This window comes from Armigeres subalbatus, chromosome 1 (genome assembly GCF_024139115.2).
Source record: "Armigeres subalbatus isolate Guangzhou_Male chromosome 1, GZ_Asu_2, whole genome shotgun sequence".
In the NCBI taxonomy this organism is placed as follows: domain Eukaryota; kingdom Metazoa; phylum Arthropoda; class Insecta; order Diptera; family Culicidae; genus Armigeres; species Armigeres subalbatus.
This window is the reverse complement of record NC_085139.1, coordinates 100,254,715-100,279,637: the sequence shown is the minus strand read 5'-3', so window position 1 is coordinate 100,279,637 and position 24,923 is coordinate 100,254,715. Positions and strand designations below refer to the sequence as shown.

General features: G+C 41.4%; 1 protein-coding gene across 1 annotated transcript; it reads right to left on the bottom strand.

Annotated features, from left to right (window-relative positions):
- Positions 1–654: 654 nt before the first annotated feature.
- LOC134203571 (protein fem-1 homolog C) lies at positions 655–23,389 on the bottom strand. The gene is made up of 5 exons (XM_062678439.1): positions 22,817–23,389; positions 22,004–22,326; positions 1,666–2,550; positions 1,205–1,599; positions 655–1,134 (listed from the first exon to the last, which is right to left on the bottom strand). The coding sequence occupies exons 1-5, from the start codon at positions 22,951–22,953 to the stop codon at positions 910–912; spliced, it is 1,965 nt and encodes a 654-aa protein (XP_062534423.1). The 5' UTR covers positions 22,954–23,389; the 3' UTR covers positions 655–909.
- Positions 23,390–24,923: the final 1,534 nt, after the last annotated feature.

Below are 24,923 nucleotides of genomic sequence, written 5' to 3'. Positions count from 1 at the left end.
CGGAACTTCCTCCCATTGGTGATGTCATCTTCAATTCTTCTCCGGATATCAACCGAGCCCATAACCTCTAGTAGAGCTTGATTAAATGTGTGCTTATATTGAACTTCTTTGTCCAAAATGAACAACAGATGGCAAAAATATCAGAAATCTGTTACCGATAGTGTAACCTTTAGATTATTTCGGGATTGGTTTTAGTACGGGCTTAAAGTTTTATGTGGAAGTATCCTCAAATATCCGTGTCTGCAAGCTTGTACGATGTTATAAATGTCGGATTGAACAGTGTCTAACCAGTGAACCGTAAGACATTTCAAATATATTTTCAGATGGTCAAAATATCCCGGTTACTCATATGTGCCTACCATGATGCAATTGACTATATGTTTCGAATTGATTCTGCGCGATTCGTGCTTTAAATAGCTCACTCATATTTGCAACGCAAACCTATGTTATAAATTTTAAATCTCACCAAATTATTGCAGCTGTTTCTTCAAGTTATATAAATCATAGCAATGGTTTAAATAATATTTACAGAAAACAGATTATACATCAGAGAGACGCACTAGTATTAGGCAGGTATGATGTGCTCTCACTTATTTTTAATCTATAACCGCTCGCGTAATTCGGATCGCGATATATCTTCTAAAAACTAACATGTAACTTCTAGGGAGACCATTTATTGAGTAGACGGAGCGAAAATAGCCATGGTCGAAAAACATATTTACATAAGTTACCAATTCGTTTTTCTAGAAGAGTATCTTAGGGCAAATAAATTGACAACACTTCAAAAAAATAAGGTGGGACAGCATAAAAGAAGTGTTGTCTTTCCAATTTCGCTAGTTCAAAATCTTTCTTAATAGATAGGTACATGAAAGCGTAACTCACAGTTTACATAGGAGGCGGAGCGAATCATTACGGTTCGTGCCACCGGACGAAATCCTCCAGCGTTCGCGGAATCTGATTACGATAGGGGATATTGAACTTGGTGATTACCGTCGAGCAGAGACACTTGAGACTGATGTAGTTCACCAACGGGATATCGTTGACGGGGTTCATAGCGATGAGCGACATTGGCCGGTCGTCGTTCCGATTCGGTTGATCCAAATGGGCACCGTACTCCAGCAGGGTGTGAACCAACTAAAAAATAAACAAAAACAATGAAATGAATGATGAAAGTCATAATTTTACTATTGTCTTAAGTAGCCACCTCGCGTTCGTAGTTGTACGGCATAGAAGCGACCAGCAGCGGTGTCGATTTGCTTTCATTCTTGGCGTTCACGTGGGCACCGCACTCCAGCAATAACCGTGCCACGTTCAAATTCGGAAAGATAACCCTCAAACTGCTGTCATCCGTAAAGTAACCACTCTTGATAACATTCAACCTCGAGACGGACAGATGCAGTAATGTGTCGTTGGTGATTGCGCTTCGAATGTTGTTGCGAACAAGCTGCCTCACCGAACCGTTTACCAATTCCCGTTCGTCTTCACTTTTGGCTGTGGAAATCAGCAAATACATCAGATGTGTTAGGCATTTCAATATCCTGTCGAAGTTCTCCTGCTGCTTCCTATGCACCGGGCGAATATTGAGCAATTGACGAGCTTCTGTAAAAAGAAAATATGGACATTTTTGAAGTTGAATATCTATGATGGTTAAAAATTAGCACTCACCATTGATATTCGAAGTCAACACCTGAAACACGGCGTACACGTCCTCGAATCGTGGCATCCCTTGCTCAACAAATTCGTTCGGCATCACGTCCGCATATTTGTCCAGCAAGTCCAGCATGAGTCGTACTATCGCCTGCGCCGTGAGGCACGTGTCCGAGTACAGGATCGAATACTTTTGCACACGAACTTGCAAAGCCAGAAGCCACAGATCGATACACCGTTGAAAGCGCAACGAATCTGCGTAGGACGCTCCCCGGAACATCAACCGGAACAGGGTGTCCTTGTGATCAATTCCCAGTATTCGCTCATAGATCAGCAGGCTTTGGATCCGCATAGCATCGACATCAGCGGCAATGTTGTCCAGTTCGGCTATTGTGGAGAACTCAACGGCATTGCCATATGCATATCGGAGTGGAATATCCGGTTTCTTGCGAATGTAATTCGCGTCTCGCAGGCGGATATGATGCGCTAGCCGCCAGTGCAGGATTGCCACTCGTGTTTCATTGTGATCGTCGATAAATGTTGATCCGATCAGTTCGTGGGCGTCTGCCAACCGTTCCGACGAGTAATTGATGCGATTTTTCAAATAGTCGAATATCTGGTGAGCACCTTTGAGGCAAGCTGTCTGGAGGGCGTCATCACCGTAGCGGCTTTTCGCGAACGGATCGGCACCGTGCTCGAGAAGCAGCTGGGCCGTTTCCAGTCGGTGCTCCTGGATGGCATAGTGAAGAGCGGTTTTGTCCTGTATGTCACGGGCGTTTACGTCGGCGCCTTTGTTGATTAGATAGCTGCACAGCTGCACCGACTGGACCGAATTGATAAGGCATGTCCCGCCGTTGTAGTTAGGCTTGCGGATGTCGGCACCGTTTTCGACAAGGTATTGGACTAAAAGGGGAAAAACATTAAGTATACGTGAAATGGAAACATCAAAAACTCAACGTATCAAACTAAAACATGCTAAAACCATTCTGGAGTCTGTAGATTTTTTTTTGAAAGGTTTTCTTGGGCAATTGGGTAAAAGAAATCGCATAGCGTAGGCTCATTTAGTTATAAAAGGGTTCTAAGACACTGCCTCAAATGTCACTGCCCCGAACGCCAGTACCCCGAATCATGCCCCGAATATTCTACTACCATTATTGACATTACCCCAAATACCTCACTACCCTGAAAAGCCATTACCCCGCATATTCTATAATTCAGGATGAATTCCTGGTGGATTCCTGGCAGAAGTAATTTATAGGGGAGTTCCAAGCAGAATTTTTGGAGAAACTCCAGGGAGAATTGGGCTGCGAAATGGTGAGTTAACATCCGGGAAGGGGCGCCTAACATAGCTCTGGTCCTCACAAGTTCCAATACTCACGCTTCCACGGGTCTTCCGATGACAATTGACCGCCAGCTAAGGGTTGCGTACTTAGCTGGTAGTGCAGCCTGGGCACTGTTGTCCTTCTGACATCAGCTAGAGTGAGAGGGTGCGTCCTGTGGGGTCTGCCTAGGATGTGGTGGGGTTCGACAGTGGGCTCTGTTGAACTCCTATAAAAAGCTGCATGTGTCCCCAAGCAGGCCCTATCAAAGCGACCGTGTGCCGCTCAAAGCGCACTAGCCTAGTCCTGGTGTTGGGTGGGACTTTAAACAAATTTGACTCGACTGACCGAGCGTCTGTTCACCAAGGAGGTGCGGCTCCAACAGCGTCTGTTCTGGCATCCAGCGGCTGAGTATGAAATGCTATTCCCCGGAAGCTATACCTAAGATGGCAGCCCCATCCCGGTGGATAGGGAACCTTGGGCCAACAACCTACTGTTCCCGAAATATCAATTTGTTCGAGAATCCGATAATGAAAGAATACGGACTGATTTTACGGCGACGACTCTTAGCGCGAAACAACGGACACGAATAGGAACATGGAACGTTTTAAGGTGATTATACAATCAAGCCATGTGGTGAATTTCAAATTCACCACACGGTTTTCTACTCCTATTATCAAAAGTTCAAAACCAGCGTAATATTTTTTGTACAATGCTGAAATTAAAGTCGATTGCTTAGCATGAGTAATCAAACGATCTACAGATGTTGTGATCCCCATGGGCGTTGTTGTTCTCTCAATTCGTGCTCTTGAAAAATCACTAGAAAAAGCACGTGGTTTCCAAGATGGCCGATTTGTGGCTTTGTTGTATAACCACCTTAACCCTAACCCAGCAGGGTAAATTGGCGCAACTTGCCAATGAGACACGCCGCATGAAGCATGAGATCCTGGGACTGAGTGAAGTTCGTTGGCCAAACTTGAGAACACAGAACGCTGACGGGACAAGTTCTGCTATACTCTGGTTTACGAGGTGAACACGCTCCCCGGCATCGCGGAGTTGGCTTCCTACTAAGCGCTCAGGCACACTCTGCGCTTATGAAGTGGGAGCCTATAAGTGAAAGGATAATCGTTGCCAGATTTAGAACACGGGTCCGAAACCTTACTATAATCCAATGTTATGCGCCAACCGATGCTGCCGATCTGCAAGACAAAGAGAACTTCTACAGTCAACTCAATGCCGTCGTAGATAGAATTCCGAAGGGTGATATCAAGATCTGTTTGGGCGACTTCAATGCGAAGATCGGATCCGACAACTCGAACCATGAGCGCATTATGGGACGCCATGGTCTCGGAGAAATGAGCGAAAACGGAGAGCTGTTCGCAGAATTTTGTGGTAATAACGACATGGTGATCGGGGGATCGCTCTTCCCTCATCGACCGGTTCACAAGGTCACGTGGGTCTCCCGTGACGGCTTTGCAGAAAATCAAATCGACCACATCTGCATCAGCCGAAAATGGAAACGGAGCCTTCTTGATGTACGGAATAAACGTAGTGCCGATATCGCGTCTGATCATCACCTCCTCATCGGCGAAATACGCCTGCGCATTGCGCGGATTCGTCGGCAGGAGGAAAAAGTTGGACGACGATTCAACACACGCCGACTGGAAAATGCCACGGTGAAACGGTCCTTCGTTGAAGAACTGGAGACGCGTGCTGCAGATATTCCGGAAGGTGGCAGCGTGGAAGACCAATGGACCGCCATCAAGAATGCCTTCATCACCACCAGCGAGAACAATCTGGGCGAACTACGCACCCAGAGAAAACAATGGATCACCGATGAGACCTGCAGAAAGATAGAGGAGCGAAGAGAAGCCAAAGCCGCGATAGAGCGATCGAAAACCAGAGGAGCCAAAGTCTTAGTCCGTCAACGATACTCGGCTCTTGAGAAGGAAGTAAAACGCTCATGTCGACGTGACGGGACCGCATATCAGCCGAGATGCTCAAAGCTGACCCCATGACATCCGCTCAACTACTGCATCGTTTATTTCGTAATATCTGGGACACCGCAACTTTCCCGGTCGACTGGATGCAAGGTATCTTAGTGAAGGTGCCCAAAAAGGGTGACCTGACTGTATGCGATAACTGGCGAGGCATTATGTTGCTGTGTACCGTTCTCAAAGTTCTGTGCAAAATTATCCTAGCCCCGATTCAGGAGAAGATCGATGCGACTCTCCGGCGGCAGCAAGCCGGATTCCGTGCCGGAAGATCCTGTGTGGACCATATTGTCACGCTCCGCATCATTCTGGAGCAGGTCAACGAATTTCAAGAGTCCCTTTACTTGGTATTCATTGACTACGAAAAAGCTTTCGACCGTCTCAATCACGAGAATATGTGGGTGCTCTGAGATGCAAGGGAGTTCCTGAGAAAATCATCGGCCTCATCGAGGCACAGTACGAGGCCTTCTCGTGTAGAGTTCTGCACAATGGGATCTTGTCCGACCCTATCCGGGTCGTAGCTGGTGTGAGGCAAGGATGTATTCTATCACCGTTACTGTTCCTCATCGTAATCGACGAGATTCTGGTAGATGCGATTGACCGTGAACCAAACCGCGGGCTGTTATGGCAGCCTATAACCATGGAGCACCTAAATGACTTCGAATTGGCGGATGATGTTGCACTTCTCGCGCAACGGCGCTCTGATATGCAGAGTAAGCTCAACGACCTTGACGAGCGCTCTTCTTCGGCAGGTTTAGTCATCAACGTCAACAAAACCAAATCGTTGGATGTAAACACGGTGACTCCTTCCAGTTTCACAGTAGCCGGGTAACCAGTGGAGAATGTTGAAAGCTTCCAATATCTTGGTAGCCAAATGGCGTCAGACGGCGGTACCAAGGTCGACATAGGCGCACGGATAAAGAAAGCAAGGACTGCCTTTGCGAGTTCAAGAAATATCTGGAAAAACAGGCAGATAAGTGAACGCACCAAAATACGAATTTTCAACTCTAACGTGAAATCTGTGCTGTTATACGCTAGTGAAACATGGTGTGTATCAGTGGAGAACACTCAACGGCTGCAGGTGTTCATTAATAGATGCCTGCAGTATATAATTCGGGCCTGGTGGCCTCACAACTGGATCTCAAACAACGAGCTCCATCGTCGTTGTCACCAGAGGCCGATAGCAACAGAAATTCGGGATCGGAAGTGGGGCTGGGTCGGCCACACTCTACGTAGGGGCGGAAACGAAATCTGTAAACAAGCATTAGACTGGAACCCAGCGGGACATCGCAGCAGAGGCAGGCCCAGAGGCTCATGGCGGCGAAGCCTCAATAAAGAAATAAAAGAAGTCGACCGAAATCTAACCTGGCAACAGGTTAAAGCGATAGCCGGGCAACGCTCAGGATGGAGATCTTTCAAGTCGGCCCTTTGCACCACCGGAGGTGTACAGGATCCATTAGTAAGTAAGTCCAGGGAGAATTCCCAAAAAATGATTAGCTTCAGCTAAATTATTGAAAGGAATCTAAGAAGAATCGCCGAACAGACGCCCGGAGGAATCCCTGGAGAAATTCCTGAAAAAACTCCAGGAGGAATTCCTTGATGGAGGTTCTGCACGAGGAATTTCAAAATAAATTTCTAGAACAGCAGAAAGAATTCCTGGATAAACTCCAATATGAAATCCTAAAGGAACTCCTGAATAAATTACTAGAGGAACTCCAGGAGCAATTTCTGGATAATCTTTTGACGAAATCCCAGGAGATACATTTGGAAAAACTCCAAAAGCAATTGATGAAAGAACTGCAAAAGAAATTTCTAGAGGAACTCCAAGAAAGTTTCATGGAGTAACTCTAAGATGAATTCTGAAGGAACTGAGGGAGATGACGACGTTCGAAGTAGCATTCCATGAAAATTTGAAGTTTGTTACTAGTTACCATGACTACGTACAGTAATGCGCATAGCAATTAGTTTATTGAAATATACCTTTCACTTTCCCGTTGTAGTTTATAGAACACACAGTGTTTTATTTTCTGTTCGATCTCCGACCGGTAACAGACGCGAGTGAAGTACCGGAAACAGAAGTTTTTTTTTTCGATGACGCCCAGCAATTGGATTTCCCGCCAATCAACAAAAAATGGAAAAGTTTAGCATGGAACAGCTTTCAGCTGAAAAGTTTGATTATGCGGGAGGAATTGTGGAAGTACGTCACCAGCATCGCGCCAGAATCTGTAACCGACGCCTGGACGAAAGGAGACACCAAGTCGGTAAGGGAAGTCGGTACTTCCGAACCGAACTTTCTTCCGAAGTTTTATCTGTCAAACTAAATGATGCGTTGTTTAGCGAATCGATCTTTAGGCGAATCCAGCGCACTACTTCCGAAGTTGGGTTATTTGCCTGTATCTGGAGAAAAACCCAACTTCGGTATAAAAAGCGTTCTAAGTTTATTTCGGATAGACAATAATTTGTCACCAGTGCTAGCAGCCACGGCACATAAAAAAATGCCCATCTTCCAGAAGAAACGAAGCAAAGCAGCAATAGGACGTCGCTAAGCAACCGAAACCGAAAGCGCGGGTTGCTAAGGGAAGCGGAGTGGAGTCAGTGTCGGTATCGTCGTTTGCGTTCGCAGTCCATCCAAATCCTACTACATTGCAGCATTTTAAAAATTGGATCATCGATTCTGGGTGATCGAGTCACATTTGCAGTGACGAAGCTTTCTTCAATCAATTGAAGCCAATCACGGGAAAGTCTGTCACTCTTGTCGACGGTCGCGTTGCCGATATCGCTGGAAAAGTATCCGGCATTCTGTTCTGCAAAGACGGCAAAGGTAAGAAATAGGAGTTAATCTTATCAGATGTTCTAGAGATCGATGCAAATCTCATCTCTGCGGGACAATTGACTGACAAAGTTAGTTAGTCGAGTTGCTGCACTCGTAGCAAAGAGTGGTGGTCTATATCACCTAAAAGTATGCAGCCATGTTTGAGAAACGTAGCAGCATCCCATACGAAAATAGCTTGCACGAATGGCGGACATCGGGACACTGAAGCAATTCAACGGCTGGTACGCGAGGGACTCGCGGACGGCGTTTGCGTACGTGATTACATGAGCATTATGGCCGCACAATTCGTAGTTGCTACTCCGTGATTGACTAGAACTTGCGAAATTGTACAGAGAACACAATGAATGGGGCTTGGGATTAGCTATCCATTATCAATGTACACGTTTCGGGAGCTCAAATATTTTAAGTCAATAACGGCGCCGGCCACATCCTTACAGTCATATAGGAAGGGAAGGATTGTTAGTCCGACTCTCGTTGCTACTAGAGACCGAGTATACCCCTGCATCTCCACGATTGTCTTGGGATAGGATATCGTTGTAGTTTTTTTTTTTTTATTCCTTTATTTATTTGTTAGGCACTCTGTGTTACTTAACCGCTACTGTGCCGAGATCTACTGTGGTATTCTGCTGTACAGAATCCACACAGCGTCTATTTTTAGGTTTCCATTACCATTATTGTTGTCGGTGCCAGTCCATCTCGTCGTGAGTCCATTGTGTCCGTTTGTCCATGTCGTGTATCCATTGATCGTTGTATTGTTCGGTTGCCATTTATCCGGGTAACGTTGGAGGAATGCCTCCGAGAAGAGTGTCAAAGTGTCAGTCGTCATCAGGCAGCCGTGACGGTAAGGCGCGTACCCCAAACGCCACCGTATGGGCTGCGGATCCGGCGACTGACGAGGGTTTGGTGGAGGGGCTGGGAATATATCGTTGTAGTTACAAAGGATAATTTATCTGGATTCACTTCGGTAAGTGATGCGATCTATGGGATGGGAAATAACACTAATTCGTTGTCTCGCCACGACAAAAATGTTAAGCCATCCACGCCCGGTGGCATATGAAAACGAAGAAGAAACGTATTGGACGACGGAGCAGCGTAATGCGGAACACAATATTTCGGCAGATCGCGCGATCGTTCTGCTATCCGAAACAAGAGAAAACACTCACTGAACTGATTAGTTTAATTACTGGCCGCGCAATGCATTAGCATTAGCATTGAGCATTTCGCACAAATTCGTAGGTGGTACAAGCCAAGACTATTGTATGAGAGTAGCATCACTTTCATCCGTTACCACAGATATTGATTTGGGACTAATCAATATCTTTTAGATGGAAGCAGTGCACTCTCCACTAGTCGAGATCTGTCCTGACCTTGTCCTTGCGAATGCTGAGGAATGGGAAGATTAGTTTGTTGGACACCTATTTAAGAAAGTTGCAGAGAAATCTACGACCTCTCATAGGTGCCACGTGAGGTTTTGGGACTGTGGGGAGGGTATAACAGTAGGAATTGTTTCGGTAGAACGTGACACATGGAAAGAACTAAGATAGAAATACAAAGTAGGAAAGGGACGAGCCTGGGATTGAACCCACGACCTCCTGCTTATAAGGCAGAAGCGGTTGCTCGTCTAATTACCGGCCGCGCAATGCAGAACACAAATTTTCATCAGATCGCGCGATTGTTCTGCTGTCCGAAACAAGAGAAAACACGTACTCGACGGCGTTTGCGTACGTGATTGTGGAAAAAACGTCACTTGCGAATGTTGTTTGGAATGAAAAAATGGCAAGGCTTCCGTTTCCAAAGCAATCTGGTGCACAGTCAATGAAGGTGATTGGTTTAATTTACATTGATATTTGCGGTCCGATGAACACCGTGACGCCAGGAGGAGCTCGCTACTTTATCAGGGTGTCGACTCAAATTCGAGAATAAAATTCCCTGACTTTCCCTGAGCTTCCAGACCATTCCTCGAAAAATTCCAGATATGCATGTATGAGTCCTTGAAGTCCATATGAGTTTTTGAGCTACTGGAAGCCTAATCACTTCTAGAAACAGAACATTAACGATTTACGATATTCTAGTTTAGGTAATTCTGGTCGTTCACAAGGATTCAAGTAAATGCGCAGAACTCCTGAAAGATTTCCATAGACCATAATTCACATCTTTCCGAAATTGGCTCCAATTAATGTTACAAGTTTTCTGGTACCTTCATCCACCATTGGGAATTCTTACGGGTTCCCTCGTGTCGCAATAGACCTCCAAGACTACTGACGAATTTCTTCAAATCGCTGAAGTTTTCCTTATCTGTATAGAAATTTGTATGGAAACTTGTATCTTTTGACACGACTTTTGAACTTTTTCCAAACAGTCGTGGAAGCTTCTAGAAATCCTTCTAATGCCGTTAAGAAATCTTATGAATTAGGTATTTTCTTGAACATCGAGAAACCTCTATTTGCTCTCAAGTATACTTACGGAGTAAACATTTTTATTCACTCTCTGTGGAGTTTATGGACTTCTAGTTACGGATCAATCCCTACAAGCTCACATAAATCTATGCAGCACTTACAGTAAGCCCAGCAAAACATTCTAACCACTACAATACTTTAAATAATTTCGTCTGAATACACTCAGGCCGTAAAGCAATGGTCTCATAGAAAAATATCCAAAAAAATAAGGTCTTGTTTGTGAGGAAGTGGCATAACTAACAAATGCTAAGGGGAGCTAAACCTACTCCATTTATTAGATCGATTTTTAGTTGTTTTTCAAAAATAGTCTTGGATTTCCAGCAACGTTTTATTTATAGAATATGCAACTACTATCAACTAGACGTCAGACAACAGCAACAAGCAATAAAACTTAATGAGAAACATCTAATAGAGTTTTTTGAAGAACTCGTGGAAATATGTTTGAAGATTATTTGTCATATTTTTCAGTTTTTGGGCCGGAGCTTTTGAAAAAATCTACTTAACATCCATCGAGGAGCTTCAGGATAAAAACTATAGAGACAGCTTTTTTAAATGGTTTGGGATTTTTTTATGTTTCAGTGAGAAATCTGAAGTAATTTTTGGACAAAATTCTAAAAGATCAACCAGAATATTTCCTGATAAAATTGGTTTAAAAACATCAAAAACAGCGAATGTAAAACTGAAACATTACTATTGACCACAACATTAGTGCTGTCCAATGAGCAGCTCGAAATAACTCGAAGTATTCCTGTCCTGCTCGTTCTTTTTTGTCAGCAAATTGACATGTTAAGGATGGGAATAACTTCTAGCTACTTCGACCTGCTCATTGGACAGCATTATTATTCGCCTCTTGCGTCCGATAATGATTATGGAGTATCTAGTAATGGTTAATCACGGTTTAATTGAGACCATTGCCACGTACGTATATGAGGTAGACCATGTGATGTTTTTATCCACTATCACTCTCTCTACATGATCATTAATTTGACCTCCTAAGGACGTGAGGATCGACCAAAGACTTTAGAAGCCCATCATTAAACGGACGTTCACGAAATGGAGTGCCGTCACAGGGTCACAAAGATACTATTCGGCGTTTTCTTTCAACAAGCTTCCAAATATAGAGTTGTTTGTTGTAGGTTTAACCAGAGACGTTGTTTATAGATAGAGACCCGCGCAGAGTGAAGCCGAAAGTACCAAACGAACCGTCAAACGCGGTACCAAACGAGCAAAGTAAACAAACATTATCGATCGGTGCTAAATGCAAGAAAGTATTGTAATCAACATTATAGAAAATATGAAAAAGTTTAAAAGTTAATTAAATCAAGCTGTTTTTGGAGTTCTTATAGCAAGTTTATTACTGCATTTCATCATATTTGTCGTTGCATTATATGGCAATTATGCTGAACGAGGCAGGATATATGGTTGGAGCAAACGAAATAACTGCTCATACTGAGAGTCACTTCAAGTTCTCACAAATTTTTATGTTATCTCACAGGATATTTTTGTCTGCTGGCCGTGAAGCCAGAATTGCTTTTATTCTCTCCGCGTGTCTCTATATAATAACATCGTCTCTGGGTTTAACATGTTTGATGATTGTTTGTTGAACGGTTCTGAATTATGGCCTATTTCAGCCATTTGATTTAGTTTCGACTACTTTTCCAAACATTCGGGCGTTACATTTTCATCGAAAGGTAATGTGATATATAAGGTTTTTCCTTAGCGTTGGTTAGTAGTCCGCAATTTAAATTTATCAAGATAGATCGCATTCAATTAAATTTTCCTATATCATAAGTACATTAACATAATTTTATGAGCGACTGATGATTAAGTGTTTGAACAAACTTTCAGAAATTCTTTTGTTCGATGGGAACATGACTCAAACGCTACTAATAAGAAACTCCAAAAAATCAAAACGACTTCGACACAAAACCACTGAAATCAAATAATCTAAAATATTGAAGAGGACTTAAAAAGCTATTTGGAACAGGTCTTAAAAGTGACCATTTGTGCAATGTGGCTTTAGAACCTCTGTTATTGCCTAGAGATTAATAGAAACAAACTCGATTATCATGGGGAACATGAAAAGGGCCCGAAGTATACTTTTAGTCTAGAGACTGCCACAAAAAATAAGCATTATAGCTTGATAGTGGAGTGGTCGACTTATGAATGTTATTAGCTTTTTGATATCGCATCATTCATTAGGTGGCATAATGAAGAGTATAAGTATTTTCGAATGGTTTTTTACCATAACATATAAGGGTATTTTTTTACGTGTAGGATTTCTAATACTTTTTTGCCACAGCAGGCGCTTAATGCTATGTATAAGAAAAAACTTATACATCGCATTAGTCACATACATTCCAAAACTTATACATTTCATTAACTTATGAATGTTATTAGCTTCTTGATATGGGATCATTCATTAGGTGGCATAATGAAAAGTGTAAGCATTTTCGAATGGTTTTTTGCCATAACATATAAGGTTATTTTTTACGTGTATTGCGCCGCAGCGTATAGAAGAAGCCAAACAAACATTCGAAAAGTTCCGCTGATGTTAATAAGATCGAGTCGGGGTGGGGGTGGGTGGTGTACTTTGCGCTCCGGGAACACGAGCTCCTTTGTCGTTGGGAGGTGTTGGTGCCAGGATTTTCGTCTCGTTGTGTAGCGAGGACGAGTAAACCAATTCCACTAAGTATGGTTCGAAGCACGGGATGGCGGGACCGTATGGTAGCGGACGTCCTAAACGAACTCGAGTGGAACACCAGATTTTCACCGTGTCACTGCACTGAGTGGGTTTCACTGAGGGATATTCCGTTGAATTCTGCGATGAATTTTATTTGACGGTTGATTTTAGTATTTCATATTTGAGTGGGTTATTTGGTATACTTTTGAGCGTGATTATTTTTTTAGTTGTCTATCTACTACCGCAACAGTTCGCTAACTGGGCGCTTCTTAACTGGACAAATTTTTGACTGGGCGTTCGCTAACTGGGCCAAAGCCAAAGTTATCCGTAAAAAAACAACAACAACAAAGACTCGGCTCCGAGGATATTCTAAATAGTACACGCAGAGAAATGTTTTTTAAACTCAATGATATTATGTATAAAAACAACAAAAATAATTATTGTTCCCCGGCTAATAATTTTATTTGTTGAATTTAACAAAAAACCAGATTTGATTAGACGAAAAATATTGTTGTTTCTAAAATGTTCCAAAACAGCACTCAAAATAAAAATTGTAGAATTTACAATATATTTTTTTGTTTGTACAAAAAATATTTTTAAACCAAAAAGAAAAATTTTTGCTTTCAACAATATTTTTCTTAAATACAAAATAAAAAAATATTGTAATCAAACATTTATTTTGAATGTTATATTAAATTTCTCGTGATTATCAATTATTTTAATTACATGCGATTTTAATTACTACAATAATTATATTTGTAATTTTTTCAAATATTTCCTTCATAAACTAGTTTATAATCACGCAGAGAAAATCTACCTTTTTGAACTAAAAAATAAAATTATTGAAATATTTTTTAAACTCAAATATTTTATTTTTAAAATCAAAACTGAAATATATTGAATTCAAAAATTTTAATTGTTGTTTCTACTGCAATCCAGTATAAATAATACAGTATATTATAAACTAGTTTATGAAGGAAATATTTGAAAAAATTACAAATATAATTATTGTAGTAATTAAAATCGCATGTAATTAAAATAATTGATAATCACGAGAAATTTAATATAACATTCAAAATAAATGTTTGATTACAATATTTTTTTATTTTGTATTTAAGAAAAATATTGTTGAAAGCAAAAATTTTTCTTTTTGGTTTAAAAATATTTTTTGTACAAACAAAAAAATATATTGTAAATTCAACAATTTTTATTTTGAGTGCTGTTTTGGAACATTGTAGAAACAACAATATTTTTCGTCTAATCAAATCTGTTTTTTGTTGAATTCAACAAATAAAATTATTAGCCGGGGAACAATAATTATTTTTGTTGTTTTTATACATAATATCATTGAGTTTAAAAAACATTTCTCTGCGTGTAGGTACGGCGGCCCGTCCTGGGCAAAAGCACTGAGGGTAACCAGTTACCTGCAGAAACTGGAGAGCACCTACCGCTTGATGTGTCTCAGGGTGATATCGGCCTACCGCACGGTATCGCGCGACGCATCCTGCGTGATAGCGAGTATGATGCCAGTCGGGCTGGTCATCCGGGAAGACGAAGAGTGTTTTGACCTACGTGGCACCAGAGGAGCCCGCGAGCGTACTAGGGTGACTTCGGTTGACAGATGGCAGCGCGAGTGGGATAACTCCTCGAAAGGTAGGTGGACCCACTGGCTGATACCTAACATATCAAGCTGGGTGGAGAGACCCCATGGGGAAGTTCACTTCCATCTGACACAATGCCTGTCAGGCCATGGCTGTTTCCGACAGTACCACCACAGGTTTGGGCACGCGGAGGTCCCCGTCTGCCCTGACTGCCCAGGTGTTGACGAAACTGCAGAGCACATACTGTTCGTATGTCCTCGTTTCGACGTCGAAAGAAGAGCAATGCTAGACGTTTGCAGCCGGGACACAACTCCGGATAATCTTATCCAGAGGATGTGTCAAGCGGTGGAGAAGTGGAACGCAGTCTCAACTGCAACCACTCAGATTGCCTGCGGCATGCAGAGAATCTGGCACGTCGAGCAGCAATCGACAAGCAGTACTAACTTGTGATTGGTTAGTTAGAGCGAAAAGTGCTGAACGGTTTAGATTAAATTCGATTACTAATTATTGGAACGATTAATTAAGATAAAGTTTTCACTAGGTGAAAGCTCTTGAGTATTCCTTTTAGCCATATAGGTATTTTTTAACCTGCGCTTAATGGGGAAGCATCATTATCGGTATAATGAAAAAATAAATTTCCTCATACTAATTTGCATGCAAACTTGAAACGGCTTGTGCTAAACAGGTTTTAATCCAAATGAGCTCAAATTTTCAGAGGACACTCAGAACATGATGAAGAATCAGATGAGCGCTGTGGAGCAAAATCGATTTTTTGAACCACCCTAATATGCATGGACTGCACACGCCGTGCTGGGAGTAGCGTAGGAATGTTGGTTCCTATGACTACTGATACCCCGCGGCGTGGTAGAGGAGTGTGGGTGAGCATCCAAGTCAGTCTCACATGGTATGTTCGAGGTGAGCATCCAAGTCAGACTCACATAGTATGTCAGAAGTGGGAACCTAAGAAAAATGTCCCATAAGGGATGCCAGAGCGAGAGTTAGGTCGAATGACTAGAGTGGTATGTGTTAGCGCGAATTGAATGAAAGAGGTAGCATCCAAGTCAGACTCACATGGCATGATAAAGGTGAGCATACAAGTCAGAGTCACATGGAGCGTTAGCGCGAGTGCAAGCATGGGGTGCCTGAGCGTGTACCAGGTGGTTGGGTGAGCATACAAGTCAGTCTCACATGGTGTAGGGTGTGTTAGAGGGAGTGATAGAGCGAGCACCCAAGTAAGACTCGCATGGGACGGGTGCCTGTGTGAGCGAGAATGAGCGAGTACGTTTAGTACTGCCATCCCCCAGAAGTAGTACTGGGAGGTAGTTCCTGCTGGGGGAAACGATGGCGGAGCCCAAGGGAGTTTTGTCGGTATTACCGGTACGGTTGAGTCCGACACTCCAGTACACTTCCGTGTGGTAGCTTGGCAACTACAATGCACGTGTGCTGGGTTAGTGTGTAATAATGCATTCTTCCATTAAAAAAAACTTGTGTCTCTGTCGTTGGGAGGTGTTGGTGTCTGGATTTTCGTTTCGACGTGTAGCGATGACGAGTAAACTAATTCCACTAAGTATGTTTCGAAGCACGGGATGGCGGGGCCGTATGGTAACGGACGTCCTAAACGAACTCGAGTGGAACACCAGATTTTCACCGTGTCACTGTGCACTGGATGGGTTTCACTGAGGGATATTCAAGACTCGAGAATTGTCGATTTCAACACGTTTCACCACGTGATACGACCGTGTAATTCAAATGGGAGGTATCAGTATCTCACTTCATTCGAAACGCCTCACCTCATACACCTCACCTGAATAACACGACAGTAGGCAATCATGTGCATGCAAGCCCATGCATAATATTTGCCGCTTCGCTTTGCTCAAACCAGCTTTTCTGACAGCAACGTACCATATCCATGGTGAGAGCAAAGAGCAAATGCATATGATAGGGCACTCAGTTTTTCCCAACCCGAATATTCTAGCCTTTCCACACTATTCTGAAGCTGGAATAAATAAGTCTACCAGGTTAACTACGCTTGATACAAAGCCGGCAGCAACCAATCATGTCTTTGCAACTCCATAAAGCTTCTTTTCTTCTTATTGGCAGTACATTGGCATTGGGACATTGTTGAATAGAAAACGGGACATTATTTTGTACGCTGAATTATTCTTCCGTAATTGGTGCACTCCAGTCTGAGAACACCTTTGAGCAAAACAGCGCTAGCACATTTGAAGTAAACGGCCTAATCCCAGTATAGAAGATGATTAAAATAAATTTTATTCCATCGTTCAGTGAAAATCAACAGTATACTTATCATATTTGCTGCCTTTGTACTTTAAATGTAGTGGCGACATCTCCTAAAAATAATACCTTTGATGACATCCTATTATATATCATTTTTTCATTTTTCCTGCTTCTGTTTTTCGCCCTTTGTTGCATCCACATCTGCTTTATCGACGTGATCGATGATAACATGACGCTATAACAGAGGTGCGCGGAGTGGTTCAATTTAAGTCCATTGTCAAGTTCGTTTTTTATTGCTGCTGGGGGTTGGTGCCCATTATCCGTGTGTCCTGAAGAGGGTTATTGTCAGAAGCTGTCCGATGATTGTGATCACGAGTGTTCCTCAAAGCGTCGTTCTTCACCCTCATTTAGGACATTGTTGAACAGAAAATAGGACATAATTTTGTACGCCGAATTATTCTTCGGTAATTGGTGCACTCCAGTCTGTGCCCTTTGAATGGGCAAATGAGGCCGTCCAACCAGCTAGCAGACAACATTATTCGTTTTCTAATATTTTCGACATAATATGGTGCAGAACTTCATAAAGCTGCTCACTGCCATGTTTGAGAAGTTCAGCCGGGTACTGGTCCTCCCCGCATCCTTGTTGTTTTTCAACTCTTTGATGGATTTTCTAACCTCATCTAGTGTAGGCGACTCTACAGCTTGTCCATCGTCGCTAAGGTTTATTCTGTTCACCGATGTACCGTCACTGTCACCGTTCAACAAAGTATCGCCAATGACAGTCTCATGAAACCTCCGCATACCGTTCAGTCACTTGATCTTCATACTGTTTTTTCTTACTTTCGTCTGCATTTGGTTCTATACTATTCCCCAGAAAACCGTTCCTCAGAAAACCATACCCCAGAAATCCATTTCCCAGAATGTACCGTTCCCCAGAAAACAGAATATATAGATAAACATGATTTCATTTTCTTGTTTTCTTACAAACATCATTGCAAGACCATAACATCATTTGTCTTGATGAGTTGGATGTGCAATAACCATTGTGGTAATTATTAGAAACTATAGTTTCAAATACAATGTTCCTTTTGGCATAATTACCATAAGGTGCCCGCCAGAGTAGACGCGACTACGCGACGTCGCGCAAAAATTTCACGCAAAGAAATAACAATCAATAATAAGAATCTGTCAAATCGTATGGACGCTTCGCTTCGCATTGCATTTCGTGTCTACTCTGGCCGCACCTTAACCGCGATGTGCGATGCGACGCGACACGACTTACGCAAAGGAATAACAATTATTATCAATGAACTGTCAAACTGCACTGTCGCGCTACGTCGTATAGCATGGTCACGTCTATTCCGGCTGAGCATAGCATATGGTCATGTCTATTCTGACTTCACCCCAAAACAGAAAAAAAAATTTTTTGAAGCATGCCTTGATTGAGGAATCAAATAGGGACTCACGCATTTGCCCGGAATAAGGCAATTAAGTCAATGATTCCTTCTTTTAAAACGCGTATTTTCCCTGTATAGGGTATCTTTAATATGTTCATGCTACACAAGCGTTTGTCCATAATAAGGCACAAGAATATAAAAATGAGTGAATAATTCCTTCTTGAAAGGCACGAATTTGCCCGAAATAAGGTTAAAGAATTATTCCTTCTTTTGAAATGCGCATTTGCTCGGAAAAAGGGAAATGAATGATACATTCTTTTGACTCACACATTTGCCTGAAATACGCCTTCTTTCAAATCACGCGTTTGCACGGGTATAGCAAACAAGTGGATGATGCCTTCTTTTGCAATATGAATTTACCAGCACTAATAACAATCTACAGTTTCATTGAACAAAATTTTAAAAAAGTACAAATACTGCCGTTACACGCATAATTGTCCCATGTACATAGGTATGTCCGTTTACTATAAGCATTTGCCGGAAATAAGGTGAAACATATTTTAACGCTTGTAGAAAAGCACGCATTTGAATACCTATAATAAGGTCATTTTTTCAATGACTGATTTAGGCTTATAACGGGTGGCAACTAAAACATTGGAATGACTTCAATACTTTTCTATCACAATAATAATGCTTTCACCGAAATATTACTTTACACCCGGTTCTTTTTTTACACGGGTGGGTTTTAGTCGATTATGAAAATCAAAGAAAATTTAGGTGGTATTTAAAAAACTGTGAAAAATCAGGTGAACCGGGAAATTAAAGAATACCAACCGTGTAAAAAAATATTGGGTGTATGTGAATGATTTCTTACAACATGCCGTCGAAACAGGAAGTAGGGTTTCTTACCCCATTCCCGGCCTAACATGCATACGACTGCATTATTTAATTGATATTTATGACAGGAAGCATTTTTTCCTTAATTTCGTGGGCCGTGCAATACTGCAATGGGGTTCACTTCTGCTTAAAAATAGCTTTTCTTGGTAAACATCGTTTGAAAAGGCTTTTATTTGATTAAAATTAACGATTTCAAATCCGGCCCACTTCCAAACTAGTTCCCGGCCTAAGCAAAATTTCGCTCAATCTCTCAGCATCTTACTCTCATTCTCTCTCGGGACGGCAGAAAATGCGACGTAAACAAAAATATGCACGTTCAACGTCGACATGATGCCAGATGTTATTATTTATAATAATTTTTATTTGGTTGAAAAGATATATTCGCTCATTCAAATTACTTCCAAACGCTTAAAAACTATATTTTTTTCACTTTTTGAAATCGAGAGAATTATAAATAACATGATAGCGTCAACGTATTAGATAGTTTTCCTATGAACGATGAAGGATTTTTTTCATACTAAAAAAAATCCTGGCCTTTTGGCAGCACGGTGCGGCTAGAAGTTCTTATGCCGAGGTGAATTTTTGTTTGGTTTGAGGATACATTTTTAAATGTATTCTAATATGTTTATATTAGTTCTAGTGAAACGAACAACTAGAAAAGATGAAAGTGCGTGAGTTTAGAATTATTGTGTGGTGAATAACAGCTTCAACCAATGATTGTATCGAGTACTGTGACGATTTTCAGGTAGGTGTTTATATGAAAATACTGTTTTGTAAAAGTGGAAAGATTCACTCCGGCTCAGTGGTGCAGCAACGGAGAGCGAATGTTCGAAATCTACATTTTTGTTTTCTATAATTGGACCAATTAGAGGTGATATAAATGGTTAAACAATATTGAGTATTGTGCGAAATAAATGGGAGACTTTTTTAAAATTATCAATCATAAGCCTACGGCTTCCAAAAAGTATAAATCTAGTTTTCTGTGCAGTGAGCCGGGAATCGGGTCCATAGGCCCAAGTAGTGATTTACCCTATTGTGGCACGCATTGTACACTTTATCAAGTGAACCAAGACCAAGGGAAAAGTACACGGTCGAACATTTTAAGCGTGAAAATGGTTCGAAACCTGTCATAGCATTTTTTTTGTCAACTAAGCGCTATTGTATGCAACGGTAATTGTAAGGCCAAAATCACGAAGCAACTCATAAGCAGGATCAGAAGCAGTATTTCGAAATTTGATGTGGCAGAGCCTTCCAGCGGTCATGTCATACCAGCAAGCCTCATCCGATACTCCTCCCGTAGATAATCGCTAGATATTGTAAGGCATGCATTGTTCGCTGTAATTTTTTGCTCGATAGAGTAGACATCGCCCTATTGCAATAAATATGAGAGTAATGGATCGCGCTACGGCTAAAATAATTAATGATTCAATTTGCGAATGTGAACAATGTTATTGTTGATTGAAAAATAAAAATATTGTCCAAACTGCTCGATTTATTGCAAAACAAAAACAATAGTGTCCAACTAGGAACGTTTCTCCATCGAATGAAACCAGTTTCACTAGAATCGGTCGAGTCCTTCTATATGAAACGTGCTTAACATAAAAAATCACGGGCTACACACATACACACGCACAGACAACCATTGGTCCGTTTTTCGAGCTGAGTCGATTAGGTCTATAAAAAATCCGTATTTATAGTGAAATTAAAACCTTCTGGTATAACTTTGTTGTACAAAACAGGGCAAAACGCCAAAAGTGCAAAACAAATCCGCGAAATTCGCGAAAAAACGCCCTGCAATTGGGTTGATCATACCTTACGTAAGGGCGTAGGCGACGTCTGTAAACAATCATTAGACTGGAACCCAGCTGGACATCGCAGCAGAGACAGTTCCAGCGGTTCATGACGGCGTAGCTTCCATGCATAAAAAAAGTCGACCGAACGCTAACTTGGAAACATGTTAAGACGGTAACTGGACGTCGTTCAAAATGTAGATCTATCAAGTCAGCCCTTTGTACCACTCTGAGTGTACTGGGCCCATAAGTAAAATGTAAGTAAGTAAGTATGGATAGACATTCATCCATACGTTTCTTTGCTAGAATCTTGAGTAAATGGGTCATTTGGAGGAATTTTGGCGTAAGAATGCCTCTATCTTTAGCGTTTGAGCCTGTGTTGGAAATAAAACTCTGCTGAGAATACTATCCGTAACCCTATATTATTTTTTTTCTATTTTTGAAATTTCCCTGATTGGGTCAGGAATTTCCTGATAGTTCCATCATTAATCAGCCTGGCAAGGATGTTATCGATCATTTAGTAATTCGTCAATAACCTATTCCAGAAGCTGAATTTCAAAATGTGTAGTATGGTGGACTTCTAGTTCGAAGGTTTTTCTACAACTCTGCATAATGGTTTGTTGTTAAAATGCAACTAATAACGGAGTTAAACCGCTAAATGCAGTAATCCTAACTAAATGATTGGAATTTTGTTATCATTTAGTCTAAGTTACTGAAACTGTAGCTATAACTCCGTTACTAGTGGAATTCAAACAACGAACCATTAGACAGAGTTGTAGAAACACCTTCGGACCAGAAGTCCACCATACTACACACTTTGAAATTCAGCTTCTGGAATAAGTTATTGACAAACTACTAAATGATCGATAACATCCTTGAGCCTGAGATACAAGAAGTTTACCGGACATGGTAACAACAATTGGATTCAAATCAAGATGTTGATTACAATTTAAGTTTTGTTATGCTTGTGAGTTGACCATATCAAAATAACCATTATGTACTACATTGTATTACACTTTTGAAACGTATTTGTCCAATCGACCATGTTGTCGAACATCTAATGGTAAACTGTTTGCAGCTTGAAGAAACATGAGTCTACTTATACATTAATCAGTATTCCCCTAAGCTAAGACTAACGATCTACTCACCAATATCGATGTGCGTCATGAAACAGGCACTTCGCAGTGGAGTGGACCCTGTGTCGGAGAGAGCGTTGATGTTGGCACCCAGCCGGACCAGACATTTCACCACCGGCAGTTTACCGGAAACGCACGCACACCACAGCGGTGTAACACAGTGCACGGATCGGTCCTCCGGCACTTCGTACATCCCCTTCTGCTCACTATCGGCATCGCAGACCGTGATAAGATACTCGGTGATCTTTACATTGCCCCGACGACATGCAATGAACAGGGGCGAACATCCGTCCCGGGTCCGTTTGACCACCTCCTTGCGAATGTGTCGCGGTAGGCTGTTGGAAGGGATAGGAAATAAGATCGGATCAGAATATTTTGTAAATTACAATTAAACGTACGATGTAGGTACATACGATACTTTGTCAGTAACATTTTCTTCCATGAAATTGGAATATCTTCGAAGTCTAGTGTAAAAAATACATAATTCAACCACAATAAGGTCCATAGGTCTGGCCAAAGCACATTTTGCTATAAGGTACAGGTTTAAACTAATGATATTTGTGAAGGATTCTAAATTTAGCCTACAGGTCATGAATAATTAAGAAAATCCAAAAGGGATACAATACAAAATTGAAAAGTGCCTATCGTTTTTTTCAGATCTTAAACTTATTTTGATTCGATTACTGTTTAATATCACAAACATAACTATGTATACATTTTATTCGAGGAAAATAAATTTAGTGAAAAATCGATTACGACACAGCGACCTTGGCACTGTCGGATACAATAATCCACACCCCAACTTAAACCGAGAGCTTCACTTACCCTTCCAACCGCTCCCGGAGGCCCTTCGGCAGTGGACTCTGGTCGGTGCAGACCTTTGTTTCCTGGATTAAATCATTGCTAATCTGCTCCAAGTTGCGATGCTGGCTCAGATTCAAACTGTGCGTATACTTTCCCATTTAGGAGCCAGTTGCTTTGGCGCCGCTGCGTCTCCCGGACAGCGACTGTAGGGCTACAGCAGGTTCTCGATTGATTGGTCAGCCTCAACTGGACGGCACAGTAGCCACGATCAAAACCGTAATGCTCGACCCGTGGCAGTGACTACCACCGCAAGTCTGTTTTGTTATTTTGCGGGTGCCCAGGCGGATGCAAACGATCACCGGAAGAGGCGACGGTCAGCCAAAATTGAGATTCTGTTTTGATTGCACAAGCTATCAAGGATGCACCTGCAATTAATTCACTCTTTGTTTTCTGCCTCGTTTATTCTCCACCGTTTGTGGGCATGGTTCACTGATTTTATTTTACTGTTTAGCACAATTTTAAGAAAAACAAAATTTTGAACGAGATGAAGGCAGCCACCACGAAGGTTTTTTTTTGTTTTTGTTCTCCTGCGTGAGCGAGGCAGGGATGCCAGATACAATTTTTAAATGTCTGTATTAATCTCAGTAAAATGTCTGTATTTGTCTGTATGGGCCGAGCCGGTGACAAGCGCGGTGTCATCATCATGAATAGACATAGACCGCTGTCATCATTGAAACGCAGTATGAAAAAAAATTATAGCCCGGGACATCCTCACGGAGAACCTCGGAAACTCATTAATGGGTAAAATTTCACTAATTTCAAAGAATAAGTGGATCTACTCATTTAATGAGTAAACTTGCTTTTACTCATTATTGAGTAAACGACATATACGTCAAAAAATGTGGGATATTTACCCATTTTTTAGAATGAAATAAAACTAAAAATGGGTAAAAAACTCTCATTTTGGGGAATAAAATTTCGTGGGGTTTTGAAATATTCTTTTTGATTGCAATAACATATTAATTCCATCGAATAATTTAAATTGAAGTCGTACATTTATTCAAATATTGTCATTTACATGCATTACATTACATACAGTGAGATTGGATTTAGTAACATAAATATTTTTTCTATCCTTACAACGATTTGCCCATATTGCTATGGAAAGAAAATAAATAATAAATATGTAGGCGGATTGGGCTGTCGATTCCGGTGCACAAACTGTGAATTGTGTTACCGATCAAGGAGCAGATACAAATAAGTAATCACGCGTGATTCTCCGCATAAGTTCCTGGCTCTTTGGTCTGATTCTGAAAGAATACATAAACACAAATACATAATAATAGCAAACTGCCCAAGATTTTGACTTACCTGCTTACTTCTCTCATCTATTTGACGTCTTCCATTATTAGTTTCTCGCTCGGTTTCTCGTTTATTACCACAATATTGAATTTATTTCAATAATTTAATTGAGAACGTCGAATTCGTAAACAATAACTGCCGAAGTATTTTTTCACCCATTTATGTATTTTAAATACTCTTTTTCAACTGGAAACTGCATACTCGAAATGAGTATTTTTTCACTCATTCTAAGTTGTCAAAATTCCCCCATTTTTTGACATTTACATATTACAACTTAAAATGCGTACTTTTTTACTCATTAATGAGTTTTCGAGTTTAACCGTGCTGGCTACGATTTGGCGATGGGCTAAACAATAGGATGTCAATAGGCTGGTATGGGCCCCATAAAACATTTGACAGATGGGAAATTTCCTGATACACCGACGAAGTCGGGTGCCGACGAAACCAACCGATTTTATCACCAACAAAATCGGGTGTCGATAAAAACAACTGTTTTTATTATCGACGAAATCGGGTGTCCACCAAGGTGTCGACGAAACCAACTGTTTTTATCACCGACGTAATCGGGTGTTGTGAAAATCAACCTTCACGAATGCCAACTAAATCTGGTGTCGACCAAATCATTGGTATGGATAATATATTTAGTCGGGTGGCTCTTAGTCATTATTTAGATCGACGTATCAATCGATGTATCAAATATTATCAATTTCCCACCTTATCGGCCGCGACGATTTGAAATCGTCGCAAAGCAAATCGTCGCCGAAAT

Excerpts from the sequence above, each read along its gene's own strand:
- LOC134203571 (XM_062678439.1), bottom strand. The coding sequence starts at position 22,953 with ATGGGAAAGTATACGCACAGTTTGAATCTGAGCCAGCATCGCAACTTG. Across the intron at positions 2,551-22,003 it reads CATGACGCACATCGATATTG|TCCAATACCTTGTCGAAAAC; the intron begins GTGAGTAGATCG and ends TTCCCCTTTTAG. Across the intron at positions 1,135-1,204 it reads CGTACAACTACGAACGCGAG|TTGGTTCACACCCTGCTGGA; the intron begins GTGGCTACTTAA and ends TTTATTTTTTAG.